We start from the raw sequence: 26,025 nt of genomic DNA on the forward strand, positions 1-26,025 counted from the left end.
GTGGGCATATGTAATGACATATGTGAATGGCTCTATCTGGTTCAGCCAAGATTCTGAGTCCTGAGAGGAACTTTTGATGCTATGCCACTGCCTTACAGTAATGTTCATCACTGCACGTGCCCACCTTTGTGTATTCATGTTTGGGGTTTCCGTCTGTGTACTTTGTGGCTGGCTATGTGTAGAGTTTATCTCCCCCATGTACAAACAGAGCAGGGGAAGATGGAAAGGAAGGAGTTATTAAATGCCAAGCGGATATGCAATAAATCCAGTTGATTTTACAAACTCCAGCTTGTCTTCAATCTCTTTCCATTCTTTATCCTGGGGGCATTGCAACAAAACCCTATTTTAAATACCTTTTCTTTGCCTTCCCCCTCCCCCTCCCCTCACTCCCAAAAAAGTGTCAATATTTTATTTGGATTTTTAACTTCGCTCCATAACAGTTGTTTGACCTCCTGACTCATGTGAGTCACATAAATTCTGGGACTTTATTCAGGAGCCATGTTCCTTCTATTGAATAAGCAATTTGGGAGGGTGAATTAATGACTTGTGCTGTTGCTGGAAAGTCCCTGAAGAAATATTAAAATTGCTTGCAGACTGAATCAATACTCACTGAACACCCAGCATGAGGACCTGGGCTTTTTAATGGCTACAAGCAGCGGCACTCGGTAGAGGAAGGGGAATTCCTGTACACACAATGCACGAAGGCACACACAACCGACAGCAGTCTTTCCCCAGCCTTGCTGGCTTTTTCAATAACATCATATTCTTGTGTATGCAACCTGCTACAAACTGATGCCTGCTGTGCCAGGGAAAGGACTTACAGTCTGATTCCTATCACCCTCCCAAGGAGGTCATGCAGGATTTACAAAAACTGACTGTTTGGGCCATGTCTTAAGCGCTTGGGTTAGCATGCTCTGGCACAGTCTACGAGGCACAAGGATGGTTGATTATTTTTGGTGTTATGAGCATGTTCTATGTGTCACTTTTCTTCTTTCCTCTCTAAAGGGAAAATACACTAGTGCTGTATTAGGTTTGGGTGTACTGTTGTGGTTTGGGAAGAGGATTGGGCTGTTTTGCAGAAGCATGTCCATGACATGGTTCTGTGGCTTTGGGTGCTATACAGTGTTTGCATCTGTCCACAGTGTACACTTGTTTTGCTTCTGATATTCTGTAGGCTTTTGCTTTCTTATGTTGGCTTGTGTTTTGGTGAGTCTAGAATGTCGTGCACCCCTGCTTGTGTTAAGACTGACTGCATGATGCTTTTGGTCATTGAGCAGAGGTGTCACTTCACTGGACCAGACTATTTCAATGGCTGTGGGTTCAATCCTGTGGGTTCTAAACACCCTGGGAGACCACCAACCTCACTTGGACATGAATGTACTCAGTGTGCTGCTCGACAAGGCTTTTACTGTTTGCTACTCACTAGGCTGACAACTGCCAGATTTTGCCCATGCCCTAAGTTTTGCTCTAAGCCCCCTCTGGCAAGGGTGGGTTTTGTTACCAGAGTTTTCAAGTCTCCTTTGAGAGTGTGGCCCCATGTTTTGCCCTGTGGTCGTGAATGACTGTTTTGTATTCGCTTGTTGGGTGGCTGTTATTGTGTATTAACACGAGGGTGGGTGCGCTTTGTATGACCGCATGTCTGTCTCATTGATTCCATCAGTATTATTTTGTAATCGTGTGTCTCTGTGATTGAGTTAGTGTGCATTTCAGGGCTCCTGTGTATTGAATAATGATGTCAGGGATTGGGTTGTTTGACTGGGTAATGGCCTCTTTTCAGTGTTGTAAGTGAATGTGTCCTTCTCCTGTTTCCCTGTCTCTGCTGGGGCAGGATCATTTACACTAGGTGATTCCTTAAGATGCTCACATGCACTAAAAGAATATCCCTTTGACTCCCAAGCTCTCCCTGCCAGCGGGGAGTGCCGAAGGTACGTCTCTTGCGCTTGTATGACACGAAGGGTGGCATGTCTGGCTGGTTCTCAGCTCATGCTTCAGGACCTGTGGCCACTTACTTGTCAATAACTTGTGAGAAGATTTCTGAGGCTATGTGATATGTTTATGTGTGTCTGGGCCTTCTGATGTACTCAAGGGTTTTTCTAAGACCTTCCGTTTTTGGATAAGTTTCTTCACAATTATATGAAAGAATTTATATTGGAAACTGTGCAGTTGCAAGTAGATTTGACTGAATCTGTGAAGGGATATATAAATGATTATATATCTCTTCAGTGAAGTGCACGCTTGCCTTTGCAAGGGTCTTCTTGTGTGACTTTCTATATTAATGGATAGAAGGGCATCCATGTCAGTTAGCAGATGCCTCTGATCTGTGGGTGACTGACTGGCAATATTCCCAAGACTGAACTGACCTGGGTCTCTCCTACATGTAGGAAAGAATGGGATTCTGTGTCAGCAGCATTTAGCAGTAAATATATGTGTTAAGAAATTTTAAACGTGCAGTGAATCTCTGAGTTTGTGCAATGGTTTCTGACTTACGTGGATATTGTGCAGTAATGCCGTAAGACAGTGTAACCACATTTGGTCCCTTGGAAATGAACAAGAGGGTTCGGTTATTTTTCAGCTGATGATTATGTGTCATTGCCACATGGATTTATTTGCTCTGTACAGACAATGTGTCTGGCATTGGGCCTGTCCTGTCCTTCCTCAGCCATCGGGATTTAGCCCAGCAGCAGTCACATACAGACAAAGTCTTTGAAAAAACTCTGAAAGACCCAGAAAACTTCCAGAGAGAGTTCCCAATTGTATCCTCTTACCGAAATATCCCATCAGGGAAAGATGCATGACCTCTTTCAGTCAGGTCATCTATATGGTTGGGATTTAGCAAGCCAGTGAGTTTAGCTTCTATTTTTCAGTGAGGTTGCCAATAGGTAACTCCTTACCCCTCCTTGCGTTAGCTCAAGCCTTGTTACTTCCCCTGCTCCCTTGTTTGTGCTCTCACGCTCCTTTCCCCATTTTCTCCTCTGTATTGTGGCCTGAATTTGACCTTCAACAGATTACATGGTTCTTAGGGCACCTACTCCTTTACCAGCTCCCACCCCTCACATTGGGGTAGCAGTATCAGGGTAATAGGGAGAAGGGAAAAAAATGAGGGAGTGAGGAAGGGAGAGAGGGAGGGAGAAAGGGAGAGAGACCTGTTTGAAAAATAATTGGAGGCTGTTAAACAGAGGAGCCCAGCATATCACTCTAGTAATGGAAATAAATTCCATTGTATTTGCATTTTAATTTTCCACATAAACAAAGGCCCGGAGTGAGCTAGCTTCGCCAGAATCACCGGCCAGAATTTAATTAGAAATGAAAAGTTTATAGGGTCCTCTTTAATGCGATTAATGCACAGTTAACATTTATCACATACATATGCTGGAATCGCCTTTTTTAAGCAACCACCGGCCATGAAATGAATTTCTTTTCAACTTTTTTAGCATGCGTGAGGAAGGCTGTCTCTGGTGAGGCGGTCCAGTGAGCACACTCCTGACAGCTTGGTAAACTGCAGCCCACAGAGGCTTAGTAGCCCCCATCCTCACTGAGGAAAGTTCAAGGTGGCTTAGAGGGAAGCATGGTCTAGTGGTTAAAGCCTGAGGTTGGGAGTCAGGGGATCTGGGTTGTATTCCCAACTCTGCCACATGCTCACTGCATGACTGACTTGCTCTCAGCATCTGTTTCTCTGGGTGTTAAAAATAAAAGAGAAATCAGCTGGAAGAAGATATCTCAGCCTTAGACCCCTCTGAGTCTCAGTCTCTCCAGCAACTTGCCAGCCCTGTTGTATGGGATCTGCATTGGATTCTGTGCTGACCTCTCAGCTCATCTCCCTGTACCTGAGCGTTCCTACGCAGGCTGCAGGGACAGGGGAACACAGAGCTTTCCTGATGTGAGAGGCTGGGCGTCCTGGAGGGACTTCTTCCCAGTTCCCCAGCTGCCTGCACATTCATATGGATCTCACATGGGCATGAGTTCCTATGGATCTCATGTTGCTTCTGCAAGATACGCATCTTCCTACCAAGGAGCATGAATTGGGAGTGGACCAATGCCTGTGCAGTGTGGGAGCCCTGGCTGCCCTACTGTGAGGAGACCTGTATTTGCTGCTGAGACAGCTCCATGTTTCTTTAGGGGATCCTCTCATGCTGGTTTGGTCCAAAAAACTGCTAAAACCAACTTGTAAGATACTGCTAAGAATGGCTTGTAAGATACTGGATCTGTCAAGTCTGAACTTCAGATCCTTACATAAACCTAGTCAGGAGCAGCTACCAGCCCTCCCTGTAGAAGGGGTAATTATACCTCTATCACCCTGAGGGGCCCTGAGAGGTCACCCTTTGAGTGCTTATAAAATGCTTGAGCTTGTCTGCACATGGATGCTAGGGAAAGCAAGCCTAAATCTAGAAGAGTTATCAATATCCCTTCCTTACAGAGCACAGTGCCGAGATGAAGGGCCAAAGGTGAACACCTCCCCTGTGAGCCCGTGCCCCTGCCAGAGCCAGAAGGGCATCAGGCTTGTCACCTCCCTGCCTCCTCATGACTCCCAGAGGAGACCATATCGCCTCTGGTTTCCCCCTGGTCCCTTCCTTATGCCCCTTCCCCTGCTCTGGCTGTGTGACAGACAGGGGCTACAGCCCCCCTCTGCTCCCACGCTTCCTTCCTGGTCTTGCAGACAAGCAGAGCAAATAAACCAGGCCCATGGACACAGAGTGTTAGCGTGTTAGGGACACAGCAGGGGAAGGAGGAACATGAAACCTCTATTGATCCCTTGAGGAATGATGTCCCCTCCTTATCTTATCAGATTCTCTTCACTCTTCAATTATAGTCTGTTGAAACTGGCCTCTTAACCCAAACAAGATAACCTGAGTAATGAGGAGAAGAGTGCAAGGGGAGGGGAGGGGAGAGGAGAGCAGAGTCCAGTGCATTAAACTATAGCTATAATTAGAAATAATTCTTTTAGTGTAATCTTGTCTGCCCCCACTATTCCCATGTATCCCCTTCTTGCATCATGTATCAAGTGAACCACCACACAACCACTCCGACAAATATATCATGCCATATACGCCCCTCATTCCCTCAGTTGCACTGGTACCCGCAACAGGCACGTGCACCCACATTTGTACGTGACATTTTCTTGCATATATTTAACTGCCTTGCTGCATGCCTTCTGTGTTCACACATCTCAGCAGATGCCACTTAATCATCCACACATTTGCACAAGTGTTACTGATACTGCCCATCTCATGAGTTGCATTTTCATCAGCATATTGGTTGTATGGCTGCCATAGCACCTTATCCCCAGGTCTGCCCCGGAGAGCTGCTGACAAAGGTATGAGCATTGCTAGGACTCCCCCATGCACTTGCTTACAGCCGTAGTTCATCAATGCATTTGCAAGACTGTCTTGCCATCGGGAAGTGGTCACACAGAATCCCACACAGAGTCCCCAAAACTAGACAGGCTTCCAAGGCACGTATTGCGGTGCCTTTGCTCACCACTATGACTCCTGCATGTAACTGCAGAGTTGTGACATGGTTTCCATGGATAAGACTATTCTTAGTTCTTACACAGACCAATAATACCTACTGGCTATAAGTCTATACTCCCAGCTGGACATGTTGCCCTAGTGATATGCCCGTGCTCCTCCTTGTACACATGTCATGGGGTATAGGGCATGTCTCGCCCAAATATCCATTACAGAGAAAGTTGTCTGGTGGAACAATAGAGACTCAGCGGTTTATCTGTACAAATGCACCCAGGTTTCCATGCTCAAATTACTTCACTGTGCACAGAATGATCCTGGAGCACATTCAAATGATGCAGAAGGTGCTTTCATTTTGGAAAGGCAGTACTCTAAGTACTAAGGTTTCATTGACAGGGCTGGCACCCTCCTTTTGCACTCTTCTAAAGACTATATTCCCCAGCATCACCTTATCTCCTGTCTTGCACTGTGCCAGGGGCATTTCCTGCTATACACATTCACCTGAAATGGGCCATGTTCCCTTCCATTTCATGGTCTCCCTGTGCCATCAGCTCTGCCAGTTTTGCCTGCTGGGCACCAAGAGCCGTAGTAGGGTCACCCACAGGCATTAATTTTTCTTTAAATATTTCCAGCTCACAAAAACTCATGTAAACTGCAAAGGGGGTTTAGAATCATGGCAGTCCTCTTTTTACAGATTTACAAATTTACACTTGCTTTCTCATATGCAAGCGTACAGACTCACCCATGCAGTTCCTCCCTGCTCTCCAGCTTGTGCACCTCACAAGAATCTGCACACAGCCAGACACACACTGTTCCCATCCTGGCTGCCTTCATGTGCACAGACCCCAGACTCAGGCACACGTGTAGCCTAAAATTGTTAAAGCCACATTAGGAAGTTGGATGTCAATACTGAATGATGCTCTGCATCTTGTTTGGCACAGTGGCCAAAACTGCCTTCTGTAAAACCACAGCAGGTCTGATTCTGACAGTATCCAAGTCAAATCTACCTTAGCCTTTCCCTCCATCTTTATCTCTCGACCTTTCCTACCCCAACTCCACCCAACTGTGCTCTCTACCTGTTCTGGGAGCTTCATGTTGTGGCTCTGTCTGGCAGAGTCTGCACGGCAAATATTGTCTTTTTTAAACTCCAAATTTGCAGTTGTTCTAGAGGGAAAGGGAATTCGTGACATTGCACATTTTCTACTCTGCTTCTGCTTGCGCAGCCTCTGACCATTTGTATGTAGCATATCCCAGAAATACACTTTCCCTGTGCACTCAGTGTGCCAACATGATGTCCTTTTCTTCAGAAATGTTATGCTTTCCTTTTCTCTTCTCTTGTCTTCTACATCTCCTCCTTTCCATATTGATTTTATAAATGTATAATTTTTTTGTTTATGTGTTGTTTAATTTTTCAAGCTCAAAAGTCTACGCTTAAACAACCAAGAAGTGACCTAATTTTAGGCAAATGTTAAGAGCAGGTGCTATTACATAGCTACATTGTGGTATGGTCTTTCTTTTTAGAGGCAGATTACCAAAATCTGTTCTTAAAAGAATTTTTAGAGAAACATGAGTATATTGAAAAGCAGTAGTCCCTTTAAGATCCTAAACATTGGTGCCAAAATTTTAAAGTGAGAGCTTGAAAGTGGGTAGTGGGAGGAGTTTACACTCATGTTTTGGTCCAGCTTGAAACAAATGAGGACTAGTACTGGGAATCAAAGGGCTGGGATATTAAGCTTTCCTAACCAATGAAATGGGTGCTGTTTTTGTCGCCACAACCATGCAAACTACCCTGAAATATAGGTGGTGCAAGGCAACCTGTCTGACAGATATATGAGGATTTTGTTTGAGACTGTCGTCTGGTTGCAGTCTCTGCTTTTCCTTTTACAAATTAACAGACATCAGTCTGCCCTGCAAAACGTGGATACCGCCCTTCTCGACTGAAATACAGCGATAGGCATTTTGAGCAGAGCTGATCACAATTCTTTATACCTCCCAACCAGAGACGGATGTTTAACCCTTATGCCTTGAACCCTGTAGAGAGGGAAGAGTTCTTACCTTGGAAGGAGGAGGACTTATTCAAAACAGAGATAAACAAATAAAAACTAAATTGGCCCCCAGAAGGGAACAGTTATTAGAGGCAAACTCCAGCATCCCTATGTGTGTATGCATGTGTGCGTGTGTTGGGGAAGTTGCTAGAAGACTAGGGAACAATACACTGTGCAGTTTTTAGAAATGCTACAGGAACTGCAGAGCTAGGGATGACAGAAGCAAGAAATGTCCTATTTCTGTTTTTCACACAGGCAGAGACAAGCCACCAGAATCTCCCTTCCTGAATTTACAGTGAGGTTTGGGTAAATGTCTCATACATAACATTTTCTGGGAAGTGTATCTGTGGACTCACAGTCCGTTAGCTCAGGCTTTTGGCACATCACTCTTTCTCCTCTCTGTCAAAACTAGTGCACACATAAATCCCAAGATGGACAAAGGACAAAGGAATATCCTTCCCTGACCACATCAAACTCACGCATTTACTTCCTTTTGCCTACCAACATTTCGTGTCACCATCTATGTGCCTGCTCAGAGATGCGTGTTCTCTACCATATACCGATATACTCATGTGTAGTATCCAACCAGCAGGCACATTTCCCCAAAAGTGCTTCTCTGCATTGCACTCACAGTCCCCATATAAATGTCCTGTACAAAAGAATGCAGTATAGTTCTGCTCTTTCCTTCCCCATGCCCACCTCAGAACACATCGACCTTTCAAATTTGCCTACTATGTATTAATTTACCCTCTACCCTCTTCCTATACCATCACTCCTCCTCAGTATCTATATAGACAGATGTATTCTCTCCATATGTCTCGAGCAGTTCATGCATACACCCTGTCATTCTTCACACCCCAACCACAGCTATTCCTCTCCCATGGCTCCAGGATTGAACTATTGTGTTGTCCATTTCCCAGTGACAAGAGGTCTAGTTACAGGGTTATTGATTGGTTTTCATGCAGACAGATGGATCTGCCTTTGGTCTCCCCACCAAAATCCACCTCTGTATGGGCTGATTGTCACTGCTCCAGGGATAGGATTTCACCAGGAGACCACCCTCCATGTAAACATCCTTCACCCAGGCCACGGATGGTAATAAATGGAGTCAGGCTGAGCCATAATAAAAGCAATTGAGTGGGTTACCTGTGCAGACATGAGATTTATACCTCCTCATATTTGATGTGATTGTTTTATTGAGTTCTCAGTGCAGTTAGGATGCCATTTATTTATTTATTTATATGCCTACTTATCATGGAAGAGGGGGGAGGCTGTTGCAGCCTAGCTAGTGTTCAGCCTCCGTCTTGTCAGATATGAGCCCAAAGAAAAGGGCTCTCTGGTTTTGCTCTGCCTTTTACCTAAACTTGGACTTGATGAGTGAGCCCTTCCCAGATATCTCATTTCCTATGGCAGACAAAGATGTTTGTTTCAGGACCCCTGAAAGCTCGAGGACTGTCTGAATTATGAACCTGGTAGAAGCCAAGGGGACAGTGTAAAAAAAGACATGCGTATATACTGATTTCCTAAAAGAGCCTTCCGAAAGAAATTCCTATTTATGCTGTGCCTGTTTTGGACAATGGGTTGTGATCTATGCACAGAGCCTCTTTATGCTATTGCTATAGAAATAATAAGCACCAGCATTGCTTTTGACTCTGTCATCACATGTGAGCGTTGAGAAATATTAGCAGGTGCAAATTGATTGGAAATGAATATTTGTAAGTGCACTCTGAGGACTTTGGAAACCAAGCGATTAGATTTGTGATTTTCAGCTGGGTAGATAGCCATATAAGTGCTACGAAAGCAGCCCTCGGTTACTGGCACTAGAGAAAATTGGAGGCTAGTGCTGAATATCATACTGTCTAGTATTTCATCACAAGCCTAACGGTGGTTTTTGTGGGTTTTCCAGCTCCTCCAGTCAAGTGGTAGCATGAGATTTTCAGTTCTCATTTAATAAAGTATGTTTCCAATGCCTGTGGGGGCTTGAAAAGGGGCCTGTCTGCTCTCTGAAGACTCAAAGGACTGCATTGTTAAGGTGTTTTTAAAGTTGTTTAATGGGAGTCAGATATCCAAATCCCTTTTAAAATTTAGAGTAGAAAAGAGAAAACAAGTAAAAATAAACCCACATTATATTACAAGTGCTCATGATCTTTATGCCAATTACACACTTTAGGCTCTGCCTTGGCGTTTTTAAACAGTTGGAACTGGTAAACATGCTATACATGTATAGGCTCCAATAGATTAATTTGGATTACAGGGGAAAAATCCTCATTTCTGTTAGTCTCAGTTTAAAGAACAATATTTGGGGGAGAAAAACTCAAACCTTTCTGATTCTTTCACGAGTAAGAATCATCATTAGCTGTGTGGATGTCAGACCAATGGCAAATGCTTTTACAAGTCTCTACCTTTCCATTTATAGAGAGTGACCTCAAAAGTGGAATCTCTAAATATTTTACTGGTTTTAAGTGGAGTCTAAACTCCATTTAAATATCCACGTGCCTCAGTGAAAGACAATGGAATCTAAGTGCAGCTCAGCCTTGTTCAACTGCTTTGAAGTCATATATTTTTATTCAAGTTATATGAAAATCTTTTGTTTGAATGGGTTTTAGGATTAGAGATGGGGTTTTTCGGTTATTTGATATACATCTGAAAGCATGACTTTTGTTTTGTATGCATCACATCATCATATCATAAAAGGTCCCGCTGGCCTGTTATACTGTTATTTATCTCTTTAGCCAACACAAGATTATTTCTTATTGTATGTTTGCTTGTTATTAATGCCACCTTGTTATTCCAAGAAATCAGAAATTCCTGTGGGATGCAATTCCACAATTCAATGGACCTCCCTATCAGGGAATACCTTCTGCTGCCATTTAAATGTTTCCTTTCTTATTTCCCTCCCTTCATTCCTGGCTATACTGCTTTGTTTAAATGTGAATAATTCCTTTCCTGTTGGAAAGACTGTGCCCTTCAGATCACTATATTGTTCTCACCACTTCATCATTTCTTGGCCAAGCCACTTATATTTTCTCCTCTTTTCTCCCAAAGTCAAATGAGTTTTTTCACATAATAGTGATTCTGGTAAATGAGATTTAGTTCCATAAGACTCACTCACCCAGCACAGAAATGCAGCTACCTCTATGGCAGAATGCAGCAATCATTCACTAGTTGCAAAAGCTTGAAAATATTTAACTTCCAGCAAAAATCAAGTTGTCTGTACATCTATAAAAAAGGAAGGACTGGGAATTTTAGGTGATAAAGGGACAATACGGTTCTGAACTTCGAGGTTCACAGAACAGGGAGCTCAAAACTTCCCAGGCACAACCAATTTTACTTTCTGACTGCCTCTGTTGAGCTAATATCTCTGCAATATGAAAATTAGAAAAAAATGCAGCTAGCTTATTGTAGTTCCCCCCATACAACCTTCCAGTGGCCAGATACAATGAATAAGACAAAGAGAAATGCTGTGAGCATTCATTTACTCTTTCAGCTGCAGTAACATTGTCTGTAACCTCTGCTTTATGAGCCTGTCCTTTATTTGCAATGATAAAAAGAAGATAATACCAGGTTTGTGTCTGATGGAAAAGAGTCTGAATTTAAAGGAGTATATTCCCTGTGATAAAACCCTGTGTGACCCGATTGCATTCTTTGCTCAGCTGACAGCAACTGGCAGTAGAAGTCTTCTACCTTGAGAGCATGCCCTGACGCAGGAAATTGCATGGGAACCTTAGACTCAGCATCAACTAAGAGAGAGGATTCCTGCTAGGACCCCGAATTTCTTCTGTGCGCACTAGGAGGTGCCAGGTTATGAAACCTGGTAATCTCTATTGAGTACTGTCGGACAAGTTTTCTTCACCCCTCCCTTGCACCCACACAATGTCAGACAGAGGCAAATCCAGTCTACATGACGAGTTGAATATTTCGTCTCTATATTGACCAAACTGACTTGTGGCTACTAAATACTGACAATGGTGATAGGTTTGTGTGACACACACGCACAATTGCGGGTAAAAACTTCGATTCGCCCCATGTTCACTGCAGGCAATGCAGTTGTCACTACTTTCGATCACTACGAACTCTGTACTCTTCCGGCTTCTCCCTAGACTCATTACCTGTCCTCCAAAAATTCCAGATTTGTTTGGTTGGAATAACAGGAAGAGATTTCACTGGTGAGTTTGACTGGGATGTCCTTTGGGGAAATTCTCAAGTGCGGCTGGCTGGCGACAGTGACTCAGAAAGCTCTGATTGCGTAGCACTGATTTCTTCCGCATATAACACAGACCCTGCCCTATTGTGCCTGCCTTTTTCCAGACCCGATTGTTTGTCTTGAGACATTACATTTACCTCAACCATGATTCTGTTCAATTCTATCTCCTTTGCATGAGCTAAAGCCTCAGCTGATGTAAAACAACCTAGCTCCAGTTTTGAACTTTTTCTGGTTACGTGTTGAACTCGATGGACATTTTTAGTGAAAGATCACGCTGAGTTTTATAGAGGTAGCTAAAAGCTGTTATTTTCATTTTACAGATGGGAAAGCAGCCTCATAAGGAGTCTGTGTGACCTGCCCAAAATCAATCAGAAAATTAATGGCAGAACTGGTAAGAAAAATCTCATCTCCCAATATGTTGTTCTTTGCTCTAAACTACAGGCCTGCCTATAGCCACTGAAATTGGCCACATGCTCAATAATATTTCAGTGTACAAGTATATTTCACTGGTCTTTATAACCCAAGTCAATGTATGTGTCTTTCCATATGTATTTTTAAAAGCATATAATTATTGGAGACTTTAACTAGGCATCATTAGCCAATTGCTATATCCTGAAATTGGAAACATCTTCCTAAATCAAGTGCTTAACACTAGAAATGAATGGATACGCTATACCTAAAAGAAGATCAGAAAAACCTCTACCAGTTTGACCGAGATAGTATATCCACTAAATTCTATTCTCTGCCATGGGACGTTAGTTAGATCTACTCTGAGGAACTCAGAGTCCAAAGTATATCTGGAAGGCTGATTGAACTCTGCAATGCTTTAGCTTTGGCATTCTTTGGATAAGGACTAGCTGAGAATGCCTAGTACTGAACCTGGCTGCAGAAGAGCTGGGAGAGAGCAACAAACTGGGGGGAGATTGATTTGCTTTGCCTTTCTGGACCTCATTCTTTAATCCAAGAGAATTCTTTAATTTAAGAGAAGCAGAAAATAGTGCTTAAACTATGATTTCGATTGCATCACTTGCTGTACAACTGTGAACGTATGCCCATGATGTGCTCCGTCCTGTTCCTACTAAAATACGCTACCTAATTCAAAAGGGTGATGATTATCTCATGGGACCTGTATTCTTAGGCAAACTATATGTGCTGTTAAACAAAAGAAAAATTCTCACATCTGCCTCCAAGTTTGTTCTTAGAAGACTGCCTCAAAATTTACAGCAGTGCCTGAATTCAGTTGAAATCTGAAGTGACCAAAAATGACTGGTTTATAGTCATATTATAGATGGAAAAGTTTGGGCTGACGGGGTGCTCAAGAAGCAAGGTGCTCAAGTGATTTAATGTAAGCATTAATTGCTTACCAAAGAATTAAGATCTTCTGTCATTTGCCTGCTTCTCAATTCCATGCAGTGTTTGTATGTGTGAGCGTTCTTACATATACGCACATATATATTTGTGTATATGTATCTGTGTACACCTACCACGTACACAGTTGGTTTATATTGTATAGTACCTAAGTGTAGGAAGTGGAAACAGGAAAGCTCTTGGCTCAGAGTTACTGCTCTATCTTGATCCTGTAATTTCTGGTGCTCTTTGCTTAATAACTAGTATACTCTCTAGGCTTTTTTGCCGTAATTAAAAGAAACCTACTGCATAGCAGAAGACTTTAATATTTTTTCCTGAATCTTAGCAGGGTAGTTAAGTCATGTTTTTCACTAGAGCTCATATCTACCCTTTATCTGCATGAGTTTTGTATGAACAAGTTTCTGATAAGTCTCAGTACTGAATTACATTGTCCAGAATGCGTCCTGGTATTCTCAGTGCAATACTGACAGATCAGTGCAATATAGGCAAACAGAATTAATGTATCACCAAAAAAAAAAATAATGAAAAATAGATTTTAAAAATGTTTCAGAGAGACTTTGAAATTGAAACTGTGTTGTTTTGTAGTCTCTCACCCAGAAGCTTTTGCTAATGATAGAGTAATTCTCAGAAAGAAAATAACACATAATTAATGCATTTTCAGAAAATCTTATAATAATCAAAAGTATTTTTTTTCCCGTGTACAAGGACATTTCCATTTTAAAGCACAGTATTCACAGTCTATCTAGGGACATAGGGAACTTCTATTTCTGTTTCTATAAATGTCTTGCTAATTGTCTTAAGATGTTAAAAGACTCAGGGATGTAGTTCTAACAGTTCTGGGCACTGGACCAATGCAAAATTTTCTTTGGGAACTCCACATTTTGTGGAAATAAGAAGACAGTTATTTGAAAGCTGGTTTTTAAAGTTGTCATCTATCTGAAGCTGCTCAGAGACTCAGAGTGTTAGATTAACTCCAGTTTGTGATTGTACCACAGGTAAGGGATGTGCTTTTACAAAGAACTGACCCAATTCTGTATATGCATTTTTACAGTGGGAAAGAAAAAAATATGTATTTAAATTGTGAACTTATTCCCTTCTTTGTGTTTGTGAGTTCTGTGAGCTGGAGTCACAAAAGTCCCTGGAGTGATAAAGTTTGTGCTACTCTCCACAACAATAGGATCAAGACCTTATGTACTTGATATTTTCTATTCCACTGCAATTTTCTTCCAGTTTGCTGTCCTGTTCTTGTCTAGGTTAAACTTGCAAATTTTACAACCTGTGATATGATGGGCTCACTTCCTCACAGATGTGAGTTTTTGGAAGCCTCATACAAAAGTGAGCAGTGGAAAGTTGGATCTGAATTTTCAAAAGGGATGGGGAAAGACTAAATCATATGAAGCCAAAATGCACTTGAGCCTTGGGGACTACACACTCAAATACCATCACAGTGGTGGGTCACAGCTGAGCTTCTTAAGTATAATAATACTTAGCTGCTACAAAACACTTGTCCTCCAAGTGTTTTACGAGTGCAATCTAACTGACATCTGCTTCCATCTCCTTCTGAGAAAGATCAGTTTTCATTTCCAGGGTGGGGAAACTGAGGTACAAAACTCCCAAAGCCCCGCAACAAACTGGTAGCAAAGGTGGGAACAAAATCTGGCACTCAGCCTTCTGCCGGGGACATCACAACCCAGACAGGGGGCATTGGGTCCGGCAAGCATAAGGTTGAGACTTCAGTGAGTTTGGGATGCTGACACCCGTTGAGCTAGCTGTACATGTGTAATGGGTCCATACATGCCATTCCTCCGAGGAACCTACAGCCATTCCTCTGGACTTCCATACCATCAGCTCCATTCCTTACAGGGATAGCTGGCTGTCCTTCCACAGCTGCCTTTGTAAGGTGTCTGAATGTCAAACTGTTATTATTTCAATACCTGACTGAGAGAGTAACAGAGACCTGGAGGTTTTTTAGGAGGGTGTATAATTAGCCGATCAGTATTATGTTACCCTGTTCATAACTTAATAACCATTTTAATACAGATGGCACACACAGGGATAATTTCCTAGGGTAGCCTAGCAGTATATTACAGAGACAGTGTGTCTGAGGGAATCTTTCTTAGCCAAGGTACATTCCACTAGCTAATTCTACCTGCTGTTTTCAAGATGATTTGGGATAATTCCATATCATTTGCAAAATATTAAAACCCATTTATATAGGATGCCAGATTTAGAAATACACAGTCTGAGTTATTAGACATATTTTGATAAATCTGCCATGAAAAGTGCAAGGCAAAAAATACCACTGTGTTTTCCTTGCTATTTATTTTTTGCTTCCCTTGCTATAAATACACCTTTCTTAAAAAAAAAAAAAAGGGCTATATTTGTTAAGTATTAAAAGGGCCAATATATTGACTTGTGTATTTTTATCTATGTAGACACTACAAAAGCCTGTATGCATATTTACATATACCCTATATACATTTATTTGAGAAGAGCTGTACATTTGGGAGTGAATCCAAAATTTCATGTATTTTTACTCTGTCAGTGAGGTATTTTGTGCCTATATATGTACCCTTTACAAATATTCCTGTATTACTCTGTTTCTGGAGGTTATATTTCTGTGGGCATAGTCATGGTATCTATACATACATTACACTAAAACAGCATCATTCCTTTTACTGTGTACATGAGAGTGCTGTGTATTTCCTAAGTGTGAAGATCTGCTGTATGTTGTGTTTGAACGTGCAGGCATGTGAACAGTCTGAGCGCTTTGACATGTCTTAGTACTCGATTACATCTATTACCGTCCCTTTTCTCCTGCATCGATCCGGGTTTTTTGCCTGTCACATGGTTATTTTTGTCACCTCAAACCTGAGGCCAAATCTGAGTCCCTCCACCAACAAAATTCGCACCCTAGCAGCCGGGGGAGGAGGTGGGATGGGAAATCGTTCGCTAGTGCGGAATCGATCCTGCTGCCCAACCTCCTGCGAGAGCAGGGATCAGATCGAGACGGGGCCGCGGGGAGTAGCGCTCCCCAGCCGGGGAAAGGACCGCCCGGCAACTTTAGCCGTTCCCTCGAGCTAGCGATAGGGAGTGAACGGGAGGAGTGGGTGCAAGGGAATCCTTCCTCCCGCGCTCAGCGGCTCGCGGCTGTGAGCCCGGCTTAGCAGTAGAAAACGGCAGCTTTTCGACTCAGAGCTCTAATAACCTGCAAAGGCCGGCGGTCACCTACACCCCGAGAGAGGCGTTGGAGCGATTGGGGAAATCCCGGGTTCACCGCCCGTCTCGCCACCAGCCCGAACAGCCCCCAAACCTTGCGGCACCGCCAGGCTGCCCGGCGGGAGCTCAGCTGCTCCCGCAGCAGCGCCGGCTGCCCCGGCCCCCGCCTGCCCCCCGCGCCGGGCGGCGGGCACAAGCTGCAGCCCTGCGGTGGGCAGCAGCGAGCTCTGGCACAGAGCCGCGGGCAGCCGCTGTCGGCTCTGCTGCCTCGGACTGGGCTCGGGGGTCACGGCGGGGCTGGGGAGCACCCATTGGACCATGCCCGGGGGTCCCGCTGCGGGCGAGGGACTGGAGTAGGTTGGATCTACCCTGACCGAGGAAGGATTGGGCCGTCCGCGCTGTTAGAAAGGGGTTTATGGGGCGACTGGGCCGCGAGCTGCGGGATTGCTCTTACCTGTTTATGGAAGAGACGCTGGGGACCGTGTCGTTGTCGCAGATGCCCTCGGCCAGTAGCCTGTCCCGTATCTCCCAGGCGAACATTGTCGGGTTTTGTCTCTTGTACTCGGCGATTTTATCCACTACTTTGGGGGTGGCCACTTTAGGTTTGGAGCCGCCGATCACGCCGGGCTTGATGCTCCCCGTCTCGTAATACCTGCACAAAGGAGGGTCAGCGACCTGTCGTGCCGGGAAGGGCCCCGTCGTCCCCGAACACTCGATGCCCTGCTGCCCCTCGGAGCGCCCCACGGACCCCTGCCCCCTGCTCCCCCTCGGCTTCGGCCCGCGGGTGCGCGGCGTTGGGCCACGGCCGCTCGGGCACTGCATGTTGCGGCTCGGGAAGGCACCAGGCCGCCTGGAGCTGGGGCTGACGCAGTCCCTTCGTCTCTCCGGGGCTCACTCCCGCTTTCCCTTTTTTTTTTTTTTTTTTTCTTTTTTTTTCCCTTTTTTTTTTTTTTTTTTTTTTTTTTTTTTTTTTTTTTTTTTTTTTTTTTGGGTCCTTTTTTTTGTGTGTGTGTGTGTGAGAGAGAGAGAGAAGCGAGGGGCGCTGCCTCCCTCTTCTCCTGCTTTATACGCACACACTTCTTTCAGGCCCAGGGATCGGGAAATAAAGCAGAAACCTTCTCCTCGGTGCGGCCGTCCGGAGGCGAACTCGCCGACCGCGAGGCCGGGCCGGGCGGGCGGGGAGGGGGCGCGGAGAGCGGGCAGTGCCGAGCTCGCACCTCCCGCTCGGACTGTCCCGGCCGGCCCCTCCCGACCCGAGTCTCCCATGCGGGAGCGCGATTTATCCCCGCATCGGAGTTCCTCGAAGGCAGGTGCTTGTACGGGGCAGCTCCAGCCCCGCTCCCCACCGGCCATCAGCTCTGCTGGCGGCAGCGTCTGTGTCCCGGCCTTGCCGGGGCACGGCAGAGCACACACCGCACGCACCCGCGGCTGGGGCTCTGCCGCCTGCTGACACCGCTCCACATCCGAGCGGCCGCGCCGGAGCACCGGGTCTCCCCGACTAGCCCCTGGGGATATTTCACACCACATTTGGCGGCGATCGGTTACCGCGGGCATTTATTTATTTATTTATTTGCCCCGTTGTTTGTTTATTTATCCATGTATTTGGTAAGGCTGCTCACGGATTGTTGTGAGTTAGGATTTTTTCTGTTGTTGTTCGGGGCTGTTGGAGGGTTTTTTTTTTTTTTCTTTCTTTCGTTTTCCTTTTCCCATTCCTTCTCTTTCCCGCCCTCCTGCCCACCCCTCGCAAATTATTTTGTCTTCCCAGGAGTTTTCAAACACCGCCGGTGGGGGGAAAGGGGGAGGAGGGGAGAAACATGTCTTTGCCAGCTGGAGGAGGGGGCCCTGCTCAACCGCGGGCTCCCACTGTGTGAAGGTGCCGGGGCCGCTCGGGGTCGTGGAGGGGAAAGCCCGGTGCCGCGGGAAGGGCGGAAGGTCACACCGAAGCGGGGAAGGGATGCAACGTTGCAGTCCCAGGGGAGGGGAAGAAGCTGCCTCTTTCCTTACCTGCCCAGGATCTTGCTGACACAACCGTGGCTGACCCGCAGCTGCCTGGAAATGTCACAGGGTCGCACCCCCTGGTGAGCCAGCTCCACTATCCTTTGTCTCACCACGTCAGGTAGGGGCCTGCCGTTCACAAACACCCCCCCGAGCTGGTTCACACCCCCGTGCCCTGCTGGGGAAAGAGAAATAAAAAAAAAACACAACAACCCACGCACACCAGAAACACACCGTTAGTCGTGGATTCTTCAACACTCGTACTGCAAAATGTCCAGTCATTTTAGATGGATGGAGGTGATGGCGGGGGGTCGAGAATGGGGAACAGGACGTTGGGGAGAGAGAGATGATAAAAAGGGAGAAAGAAAGAGGAAAAAAACAGGGAGAATGAGAGAAAAGAGAAAGAAAGAAAGAAAGAAAGAAAGAAAGAAAGAAAGAAAGAAAGAAAGAAAGAAAGAAAGAAAGAAAGAAAGAAAGAAAGAAAGAAAGAAAGAAAGAAAGAAAGAAAGAAAGAGAAAGAAAGAAAGAAAGAAAAAGAAAAGAAAGAAAGAAAGAGAGAAGACAGGAAAAAAGAACTAAGAAATGAAGAAAGATAACGGAAAAGGGAAAGGAGGAAAGATGGAAAAGAATGAGAAGGCTGAGGGAATTTTCCCGAGTCTGAGGGGGACTGTCCTCCAGCTTCCCGTACGCTGCCTCCCATCTCTGGGCCGGAGAGCCACTCTCCCTTCTGCGATCCCGACCGGAATGCCGGAGAGGTGGCTTCTCAGGGCCATTGTGGTGGGCCGAAGACGGAGACAGTGCCTGCGCCCGCTCCTCTTCCCAGAGTTGGGCAGCGATGCACTCCCAAACTCCAGAGCTCGACCTCTTAGCGGCTCCGATCGGACTCTGCCGCAGTCCCCCTTCTCTTTACTCCCGGGCTTTTTTCTCTCATTTTCTTTCCAGGATTTTCTATCACGTTGTCAATTACAGTTCCTCGCGAACTCCGCCCTCCCTCACCCCGCGGCATGTCCCCCATGCAAGCCGTTCTCTCCCGTTATTTTCGGATGAGAGTTGAAGGGATTCAGAGAGAAAAAGAGAAAGGGAAAGAAACGGAGAGAGAGGAAGGGGGAAAGAAAGAAAATATTTTGGTCCCGCGATCGGTGTTCCTATACAGACCCTCTCTCTCATCAGCTTTCGATCTTTACAGAAAAAATTCTCCCATAAAAAAGGAAAAAAATCTGACAGACTCGCACCGGTCCGTATTTTTTCCCACCACACAAATCTAGTTCAAGGAGAATTAAAAATGTTCCGTTTTCTTCTGTTCCCTCCTTTACAGGCAAAACCCCGATCTCTCACAGATAGGACTGCCAGGATGGCTTTTTTTCCCCCTATCTTTCTCCATTCCGAGAAATAACTTGGAGGAAAAAAAAAAAAGTATGCACCTGCTAAACGTGGGAACGAGAAACAGATTGACAGGGATAGAGGGAAATACCTCCTTTTAGGACGCAGCAAGACAGTTGATTGTGAATCAAACGACTGCGTTAGAGCTGGGAGCAGTTCGTCTGTGCCCGGGCGTGGGGAAATGCCCACTCGCAGGCGAAACAGCTTCGCTGGCGCTGCTACCTCAGTGTCTCTATCTCTGGAATATTCAGCTGATATAGCTGTGGAGTGCACACTGTATTAAAGCTTTCCTTTCACACAACCCTAACCTCCTGTATCTTCCTCGCCAAGAGATCTTAGTTCGTTTTGCAGTTTGCTGAAAAATGATCTGTTTGTATTTTCGCTGAGGTTTTTTTCTCCCTTGCTTCTGACACTGACTTATTGGCTCTGAACTTAGTGGAAACTCTCATTGCCCTGCGATCGATCCAAGTCCTTTAGCACAAATAGAGTTTTTTCCATCTCCCCCACCCCTTCAGTAACACCTTCACACATCCCCTCCCAGCTGCATCGGCCGGGGCACTGGCAGGCTTCCTCATCGTTCCTCGGTCAACCGAGGTTATTTGTTGCGTTCTTTTTTTAATTTCTTTTTGTTGTTGTTGTTGTTTTGGTTTGTTGGGGGTTTTTTAAACGTATTTGGTGTTTTAGAGAGGAGGGGGGGATATTTGTCTTCCGCCACTAAAAGCTGCGGGTATATGTTGCTCTGTGCTTCCTTCATTTGTTCAGAACCCCTTCTGCACATGTTGCCTCTAAAGTTACAAGACAGCAATTTCTTCGGCAACTCCATGATAAATAATTCAAAGCACCTATTATAACTCGCATTACAAAGTATTAAAAGGCAACTGATGCAAAAAGATTAAAAATTAATAATTCAAATTATTGCAGTCTGGATATTTTTCACACGAGTTTGTTTTGCTCTGCCCCGTGGTTTTCTAAGGTTCTTTCTGTCAGAGCAGTCAGATATTTACAATTATTTATCTGCATATAGGTGCCTGCGTCTGTATATGCTCATATCAAGCCGTGCCGCTGCCGTACCGATAGTGTGTTGCTGTCTGTCTGTATGTCAAGAGCCTGCGCCCGCATCTGTTTTAATTGCTTACTAATATCCAGGTCTGTAGCTCTAGAAATACACTCTAAGAAGCAAATCAAATGTTGATTTTTTTTTTCCCTAATCGGAAGCCAAAAATTGTTCATGAATCTCACTGGAGTTTCTGAAAAATCAGCGACAGCGAAATTGCTCCTCTGTCTGCCTATATGTTCCGGATCGTACTGGAGGCGGAATTACTGCAATCGCGTCTGAAAGCAGGTCGCACCGCTGAAAACTAAAAAAAAAAATGCCTAATGCACAGACTGTTTGCCGTTAAAGGTCTTCGGAAATTTAGCTCCACATTTTAAGCAATGTATCTTGGAAATCAGTTATTTGGAAACAGAAAGACAGTTATCTACATCCACGTTTGGGGATCTAATAATGGGTTTGTATTTCTTCACCTTCCTTCTCTCGGCAAAATCTGGATTTTTTTTTTTAAACTTTAAGTATTTCTATTTTATATCTTTTCTATTTGTATTTTATGCAGCAGGCAGGGCGTGTCCTCAAAAGTTTCAGTGTCAAAAGTTACAAATTGCTCTTAATTATTCATTTCCTCACTCAACGTGCTCTCGATCTCGGCTTTCTATTTGTATTTTTTCTTCATTAATTTAAATCGTGGAATCATTTTCCCTCCTGCGATGAAATTAAAGTCACTGGAAATTACTGTTACGGTCCCTGGTAAAGGGGGCTTTCCTTCGTCCCCCTCTTACAGAAAGGTTTTTTAAATTGAAAATATATCATGAATGCACTTTACTCTGTGCCGGGAATGCATTTAAAATGCACACAGGGGATTTGGTAAACAAACCAGGAGGGATCGTGACTTCTTGGGAGCCTTCAAAGCCACTCCATCTCCTAGCCGTAAAATTGTCCTGTTTTTCCCTCAGTCCAACCTTTTGCCAAACCAAAATGAAGCACGGAACAGTCACCGACCAACCCGCCATTAATTTGAAGCTGGCATCTCCCCTCTCTGCCACTGAAATCCGAAATCAAAGCAAACAGCATCAGAGCGCGGGGAAATCTGGGGGGTTAGAGCCAAGCAGGGTTGCGGGGAGCCCCGGCCCGGCGGGGCACGGACAGGGAAAAGGTCCGTCCCGGGGGCTGACACGAGTCAGAATAAACTCGTGTTGTTTGAGGGGCGATGGGGAAAGTGTCAGAGGACAGCTCTGTTTCGGGGGGTGCTTTCTTTCGCGCACACACACGGCTCGTAGCACAGGCACAGCCGCACACAACCCCGTGCCCCCGGACTGGGGGTCCTGGCCCCCGCCCCACTGCCGGCACGGAGGGCTGCTCCCTCCGGCTCCGGGGCTGCCCGGCATCCTCGCTCTGCTACTCGGGCCGGCGGTATCCGTCCTGCCTTCTGAACGCCTCTCTAAGCCCGGTATCAGCCAGGGTGAAAGGATGGACCTGGAGGAGGATCAGGTGAGGAAGGATGGTTGGGGAAAGAAGAATGGAGGGATGAGAAAGAGAGAGAGCAGCGGAAGGAGCCGGGCTCCAGTACTCACGGTGCATTGCTGAGAAGGGGTCTGCTTTGCAGTGCATATCCATGGGGAGGCAAAGGAAGGGGAAGAAATCGGCTGAAGCCGCCGTGTCGCCTCTAAAACTCAACTTCAAGACTTAGGGGAGGAAAAAAAAAAACAAAAACAAAAACCAAAACAAACGAAAACAAAACAAAACAAAAAAGCGCAGAGGGAAAGGAAAGGAGGGAAGCGGCGGGGTGCGCTGGGCCCCCTGCCCGGCGAAGCGGGCAGCGAAGTACTTTCCGGGGGGCGGGAGGGCTACACCGGCCTTGGGGGGCCGGGGCGGCGGAGCTGGCGGAGTCAGCAGAGTCCGTGGGAGCGAGGGACTGGCGGCGCCGGGGGGCAGGTGGGTGTCATGGCTGGGAGGGCTCAGAGCATCCCCGGCGGCGGGGAGGGGGTGCCGGAGCAAGGTGCGGCCGGCGGCCAGGCGGCAGAAGGCGCAGAGGACGCGGCTCTCCCTCCTCCTCCTCCTCCTCCCGCGGTCCGGGGCTAGTTCATTTAAGTTCAAAGCGGAGTAGCAATCCCCGGGAAAGCGGCGAGCGGCGGGCGGGCGCGACCCCTCCTCTCGGCCGGGCGGCGGATCCGGCGCCGGCGGACTTTCGCCCGAGGTGGGAAGTGCTTGCGAGGAGCCGGGGCCGGAGACTGGAGCCTCCGCTCCCGGTGTGTGTCTCTCTAAAAGCCGCAGCGCCCTCAGCCCCCCGCCCGCCTCCCCGGAGATGGATGACTTGTCAGACAAAGGCAATAGATTCCGACACTCTCTGATTCGCCAGCGCGCCGAGCCGAGCGCGGCCAGGAGAGGAGAGGGGAGAGGAGAGGAGAGGAGAGAGAGAGGAGGGCCGGGCCGGCGGCACTCGGCGCGGGGGGGGGGCGCTGCCTGCGGGACCCGGCGCGGGGGAGCCCCGGCTGCGCGCTCCGGAGCGCCCCGGGCCGTGCGTGTGCGGGGCGGCGGCGCCCCTGCCCGGCCCGCGGGAACGGACGTGAGCCCCGCTTTGTTGTCAGTTGCGGCTCAGGATCCTTAACTCCCTTATTTAACACACGCACACACGCCTTGGTAGTTTCATCTCCCTTCTTACGCCCTGCTCTTTTTTACCGGAGACTTTACTCGGGGTAAAGCGGGACAGAGGCGGGGGGAGGGGGGAGGATTCGATACACATCAAGGCTTCCCTGGTGTGCGGCTTAGTGTGGGAGATGGACGGGGAGAGAAAGGGAGAAAGAAGGTGAGGGAGAGAGAGGAAGGAAAAGGAAAAGGAGAGAGATAGCGAGAGGAGGGAGACCAAGAGAGAAAGGTATAAAGAAGAAAAAGAAAGAAACATAAATAGAAGCTAAACAGACCGAGAGAAAGAGAGAATGAGTCAGAGAGAGAATGGAAGAGCAAGAGAGCTTCTTGCACCTCTTTAAAGCAAGAGTTTGGGCCCGTTTCAGTAATTGCAAAGTTTCCTCTCACGCACATTTGGGGAAATAATAGCAATTTCAACTCCAACTTCACACTTTCCACATCTGTGCTGCTTCTCCTGTCTCTCTTTTTTGTTTAGTTTTGTTTTGGTGATTGGGGTTTTTTTTGTTTGTTTGTTTGTTTGGGGTTTTTTTTTTGTTTGTGGTTTGGGTTTTTTGGTGGTTTTTTTTGTTTTGTTTTGTTTTTTTTTTTTTTTACCAGTGGGGGATTTTAAAGTTATTTCACAAATAAATCCACTGCTAAGATAGACGTGGGTTTGACCTAGCAGAGCAACACAGAGCAAGTAAGAAACGTAAGAAATGCCTTCTTAGAGTAATAACAAGGGGCGAAAAGACACGGCAGAAATTGCTGTGAGATCAATTTTCAGACTTGTGAGTTTACCATCACCTGAAATGTACTTCCTTCTCTTTTCCTCCTTCATCCTTCCCCATCCTTCTGCTTATCTGTCACAAAACAGCTCCTTTTTTTTTTTTCTAACAGCTCTAAGTAAAGAATCTCTGAGAGATCTTTATGAAATATTTTCCACTGTCTCATAAATCATTTTGGCACTTCAGCTGATGTTTTATCTTTCTCTCTCCCCTCTCTCTTTCCCTTATGTGGAGAGAGAAAAAAAAAAAAAAGAAAAAAAAAAGGATGATTTGGAAAATACAAATTTTTTTGTTATGCCACCGGGGTTACTTGTGAAGTGAGTCCCCGAGGCTGCGGGGTTGCGCTGCGGACAGGCGCGCCGGCCACTGCTCAAGGCGGCCTTGCCCACCCCTGCACAGGGAGAATTTTCCGCGGGAGTGGGAACTCTCCGCTTCTCGCTGAGGAGTGGTGGTCGCTGTCGCCCGGCTAGCGAAGGCAAAGGAACCGCTCCGCCCCGCCTGGGGAACTCCCCCCGCACTCCAACTTGAGAGCGGCCGCAGCTCCCCGTGAGCAGCCCCGCCGCCGGGCCGGGGGTACCCCGCTCACGGCCGACCTACCCCGGCTCTGTCCCGCGGCCGCCGCTCGCCCACCAGCGCCAGGCCCGCGGCACCCTCCGCCCGCTCGCCGGGTCCCTTCCCAGCGCTCCCGCCCCGGGCCCCGGGCACGGCCGCGGCGGGGCCGCCCCGCGCGGGGGCGGAGGGGCCGCGCTCAGGTGCGGGTCGGCGGCGCTCCCCGGCGCGGCCCGTAGATGGCGCCCTCCGGTCGCTTGGCGGCGAGGGGAAAGGGTGGTGGCGGTCCCGATCCCGCCGGGATCCCGGCACGGCCCGGCGCGGCACGGCCCGGCACCTGCCGGCGGGACAGCAGTGGGTATGGAGTCCCCCCGGCAGCAGAGACTCTTGTTCGCGACGGGGCCAGGAGCCCGCTGATCGCCGCTGCCGGTAACCCCTCCGGCCACCCGGCGCCTCCCGCGTTGCCCGTCGCTGGAAACAGCTCTGTAACAACTCTACCCCTCCGAGCGGTCTTCCCGCAACCACCCCCGCCCTTCCTCCCTTCCGCCCTAGGCAGCCCCGATTGCCCCGCGCCCTTCGGGCCGTGCTCATGCACACAGCCGAGCCCGAAGGCAGTGGGAGGTGAGGGCGGGCGTCCCCGGCAGAGCCGCGTGGAAGGTAACTCCCTGCGCTGTCACTAACACTTGGGGAGTTCATGGACCCTCTCTCAGAGATGCTCTGAGCCTTTGTAACTGCTGATTGCATGGTTAGGAGATAATAGATTGGTGATAGGCCGGGAAAGCCAGAGAACCCCCAAATCTCCCGATAATGTATTTTGCCGTAGTTTCCTTGCTGTTTTCCTGTATCGCTGAGGAGACAGGCAGGAAGAACAGACTCGAAAAATACATAAGATGAGCACTCCGTGAGGTGAAGCCTGAGTCCCATGGCGTAGAGGCAACCCTTGTAAACAGAGAAGACCTGAGCTTGGTAGAACAAGATTGCTTTCTAAGGAGAGGGAAGGAAAGGGATGGGAAAAGTAGAAATGAAAAGACTTCCAGCTCACAGTCGCCTTCCCCCACCACACATACCACAATATCACCTGGTGCCCCTTCCCACACCAGACTTCCTGGAAATATTGCTTTCTCAACATTTAAATCCACCGAACAATTTCTGTTTGCCCAAATTAAAAATACCGGCATGTCCCCTCGCACCCAGGCACTGCCGTGTGCCCTGAGGGACCGGGAGAGGCCAAGACCAAGGGCCTCTTGCCACTCCCGCGGTTTCGCACACATCTTCCAAACCTATTTCCACTTCACCAAGTCTGGGTGGTTATTTCCCTGTCCCACTTTAAATGAATCTTCTT

General features: G+C 47.1%; 1 protein-coding gene across 9 annotated transcripts in view; it reads right to left on the reverse strand.

Annotated features, from left to right (window-relative positions):
- Window positions 1-26,025, reverse strand: part of PAX2 (paired box 2) — a 100,544-nt gene that overhangs the window by 64,812 nt on the left and 9,707 nt on the right. For 3 of the 9 annotated variants that reach the window (XM_027878070.1, XM_027878065.1, XM_027878069.1), the window contains exons 1-3: window positions 22,299-22,873; window positions 18,303-18,471; window positions 16,753-16,950 (exon numbers count right to left, since the gene is read on the reverse strand). In XM_027878070.1, the coding sequence (XP_027733871.1) occupies window positions 16,753-16,950; window positions 18,303-18,471; window positions 22,299-22,341 (410 nt within the window). In that variant the 5' untranslated portion in view covers window positions 22,342-22,873. Of the gene's footprint in view, window positions 1-16,752; window positions 16,951-18,302; window positions 18,472-22,298; window positions 22,874-26,025 lie in introns of those variants that run through there. The other 6 variants (XM_027878066.1, XM_027878075.1, XM_027878073.1 and 3 more) reach the window with 4 other exon arrangements.

Source organism: Empidonax traillii, unplaced genomic scaffold (assembly GCF_003031625.1).
Source record: "Empidonax traillii isolate 1590-97213 ecotype Southwest subspecies unplaced genomic scaffold, ASM303162v1 scaffold38:size1800464, whole genome shotgun sequence".
Taxonomy (NCBI): domain Eukaryota; kingdom Metazoa; phylum Chordata; class Aves; order Passeriformes; family Tyrannidae; genus Empidonax; species Empidonax traillii.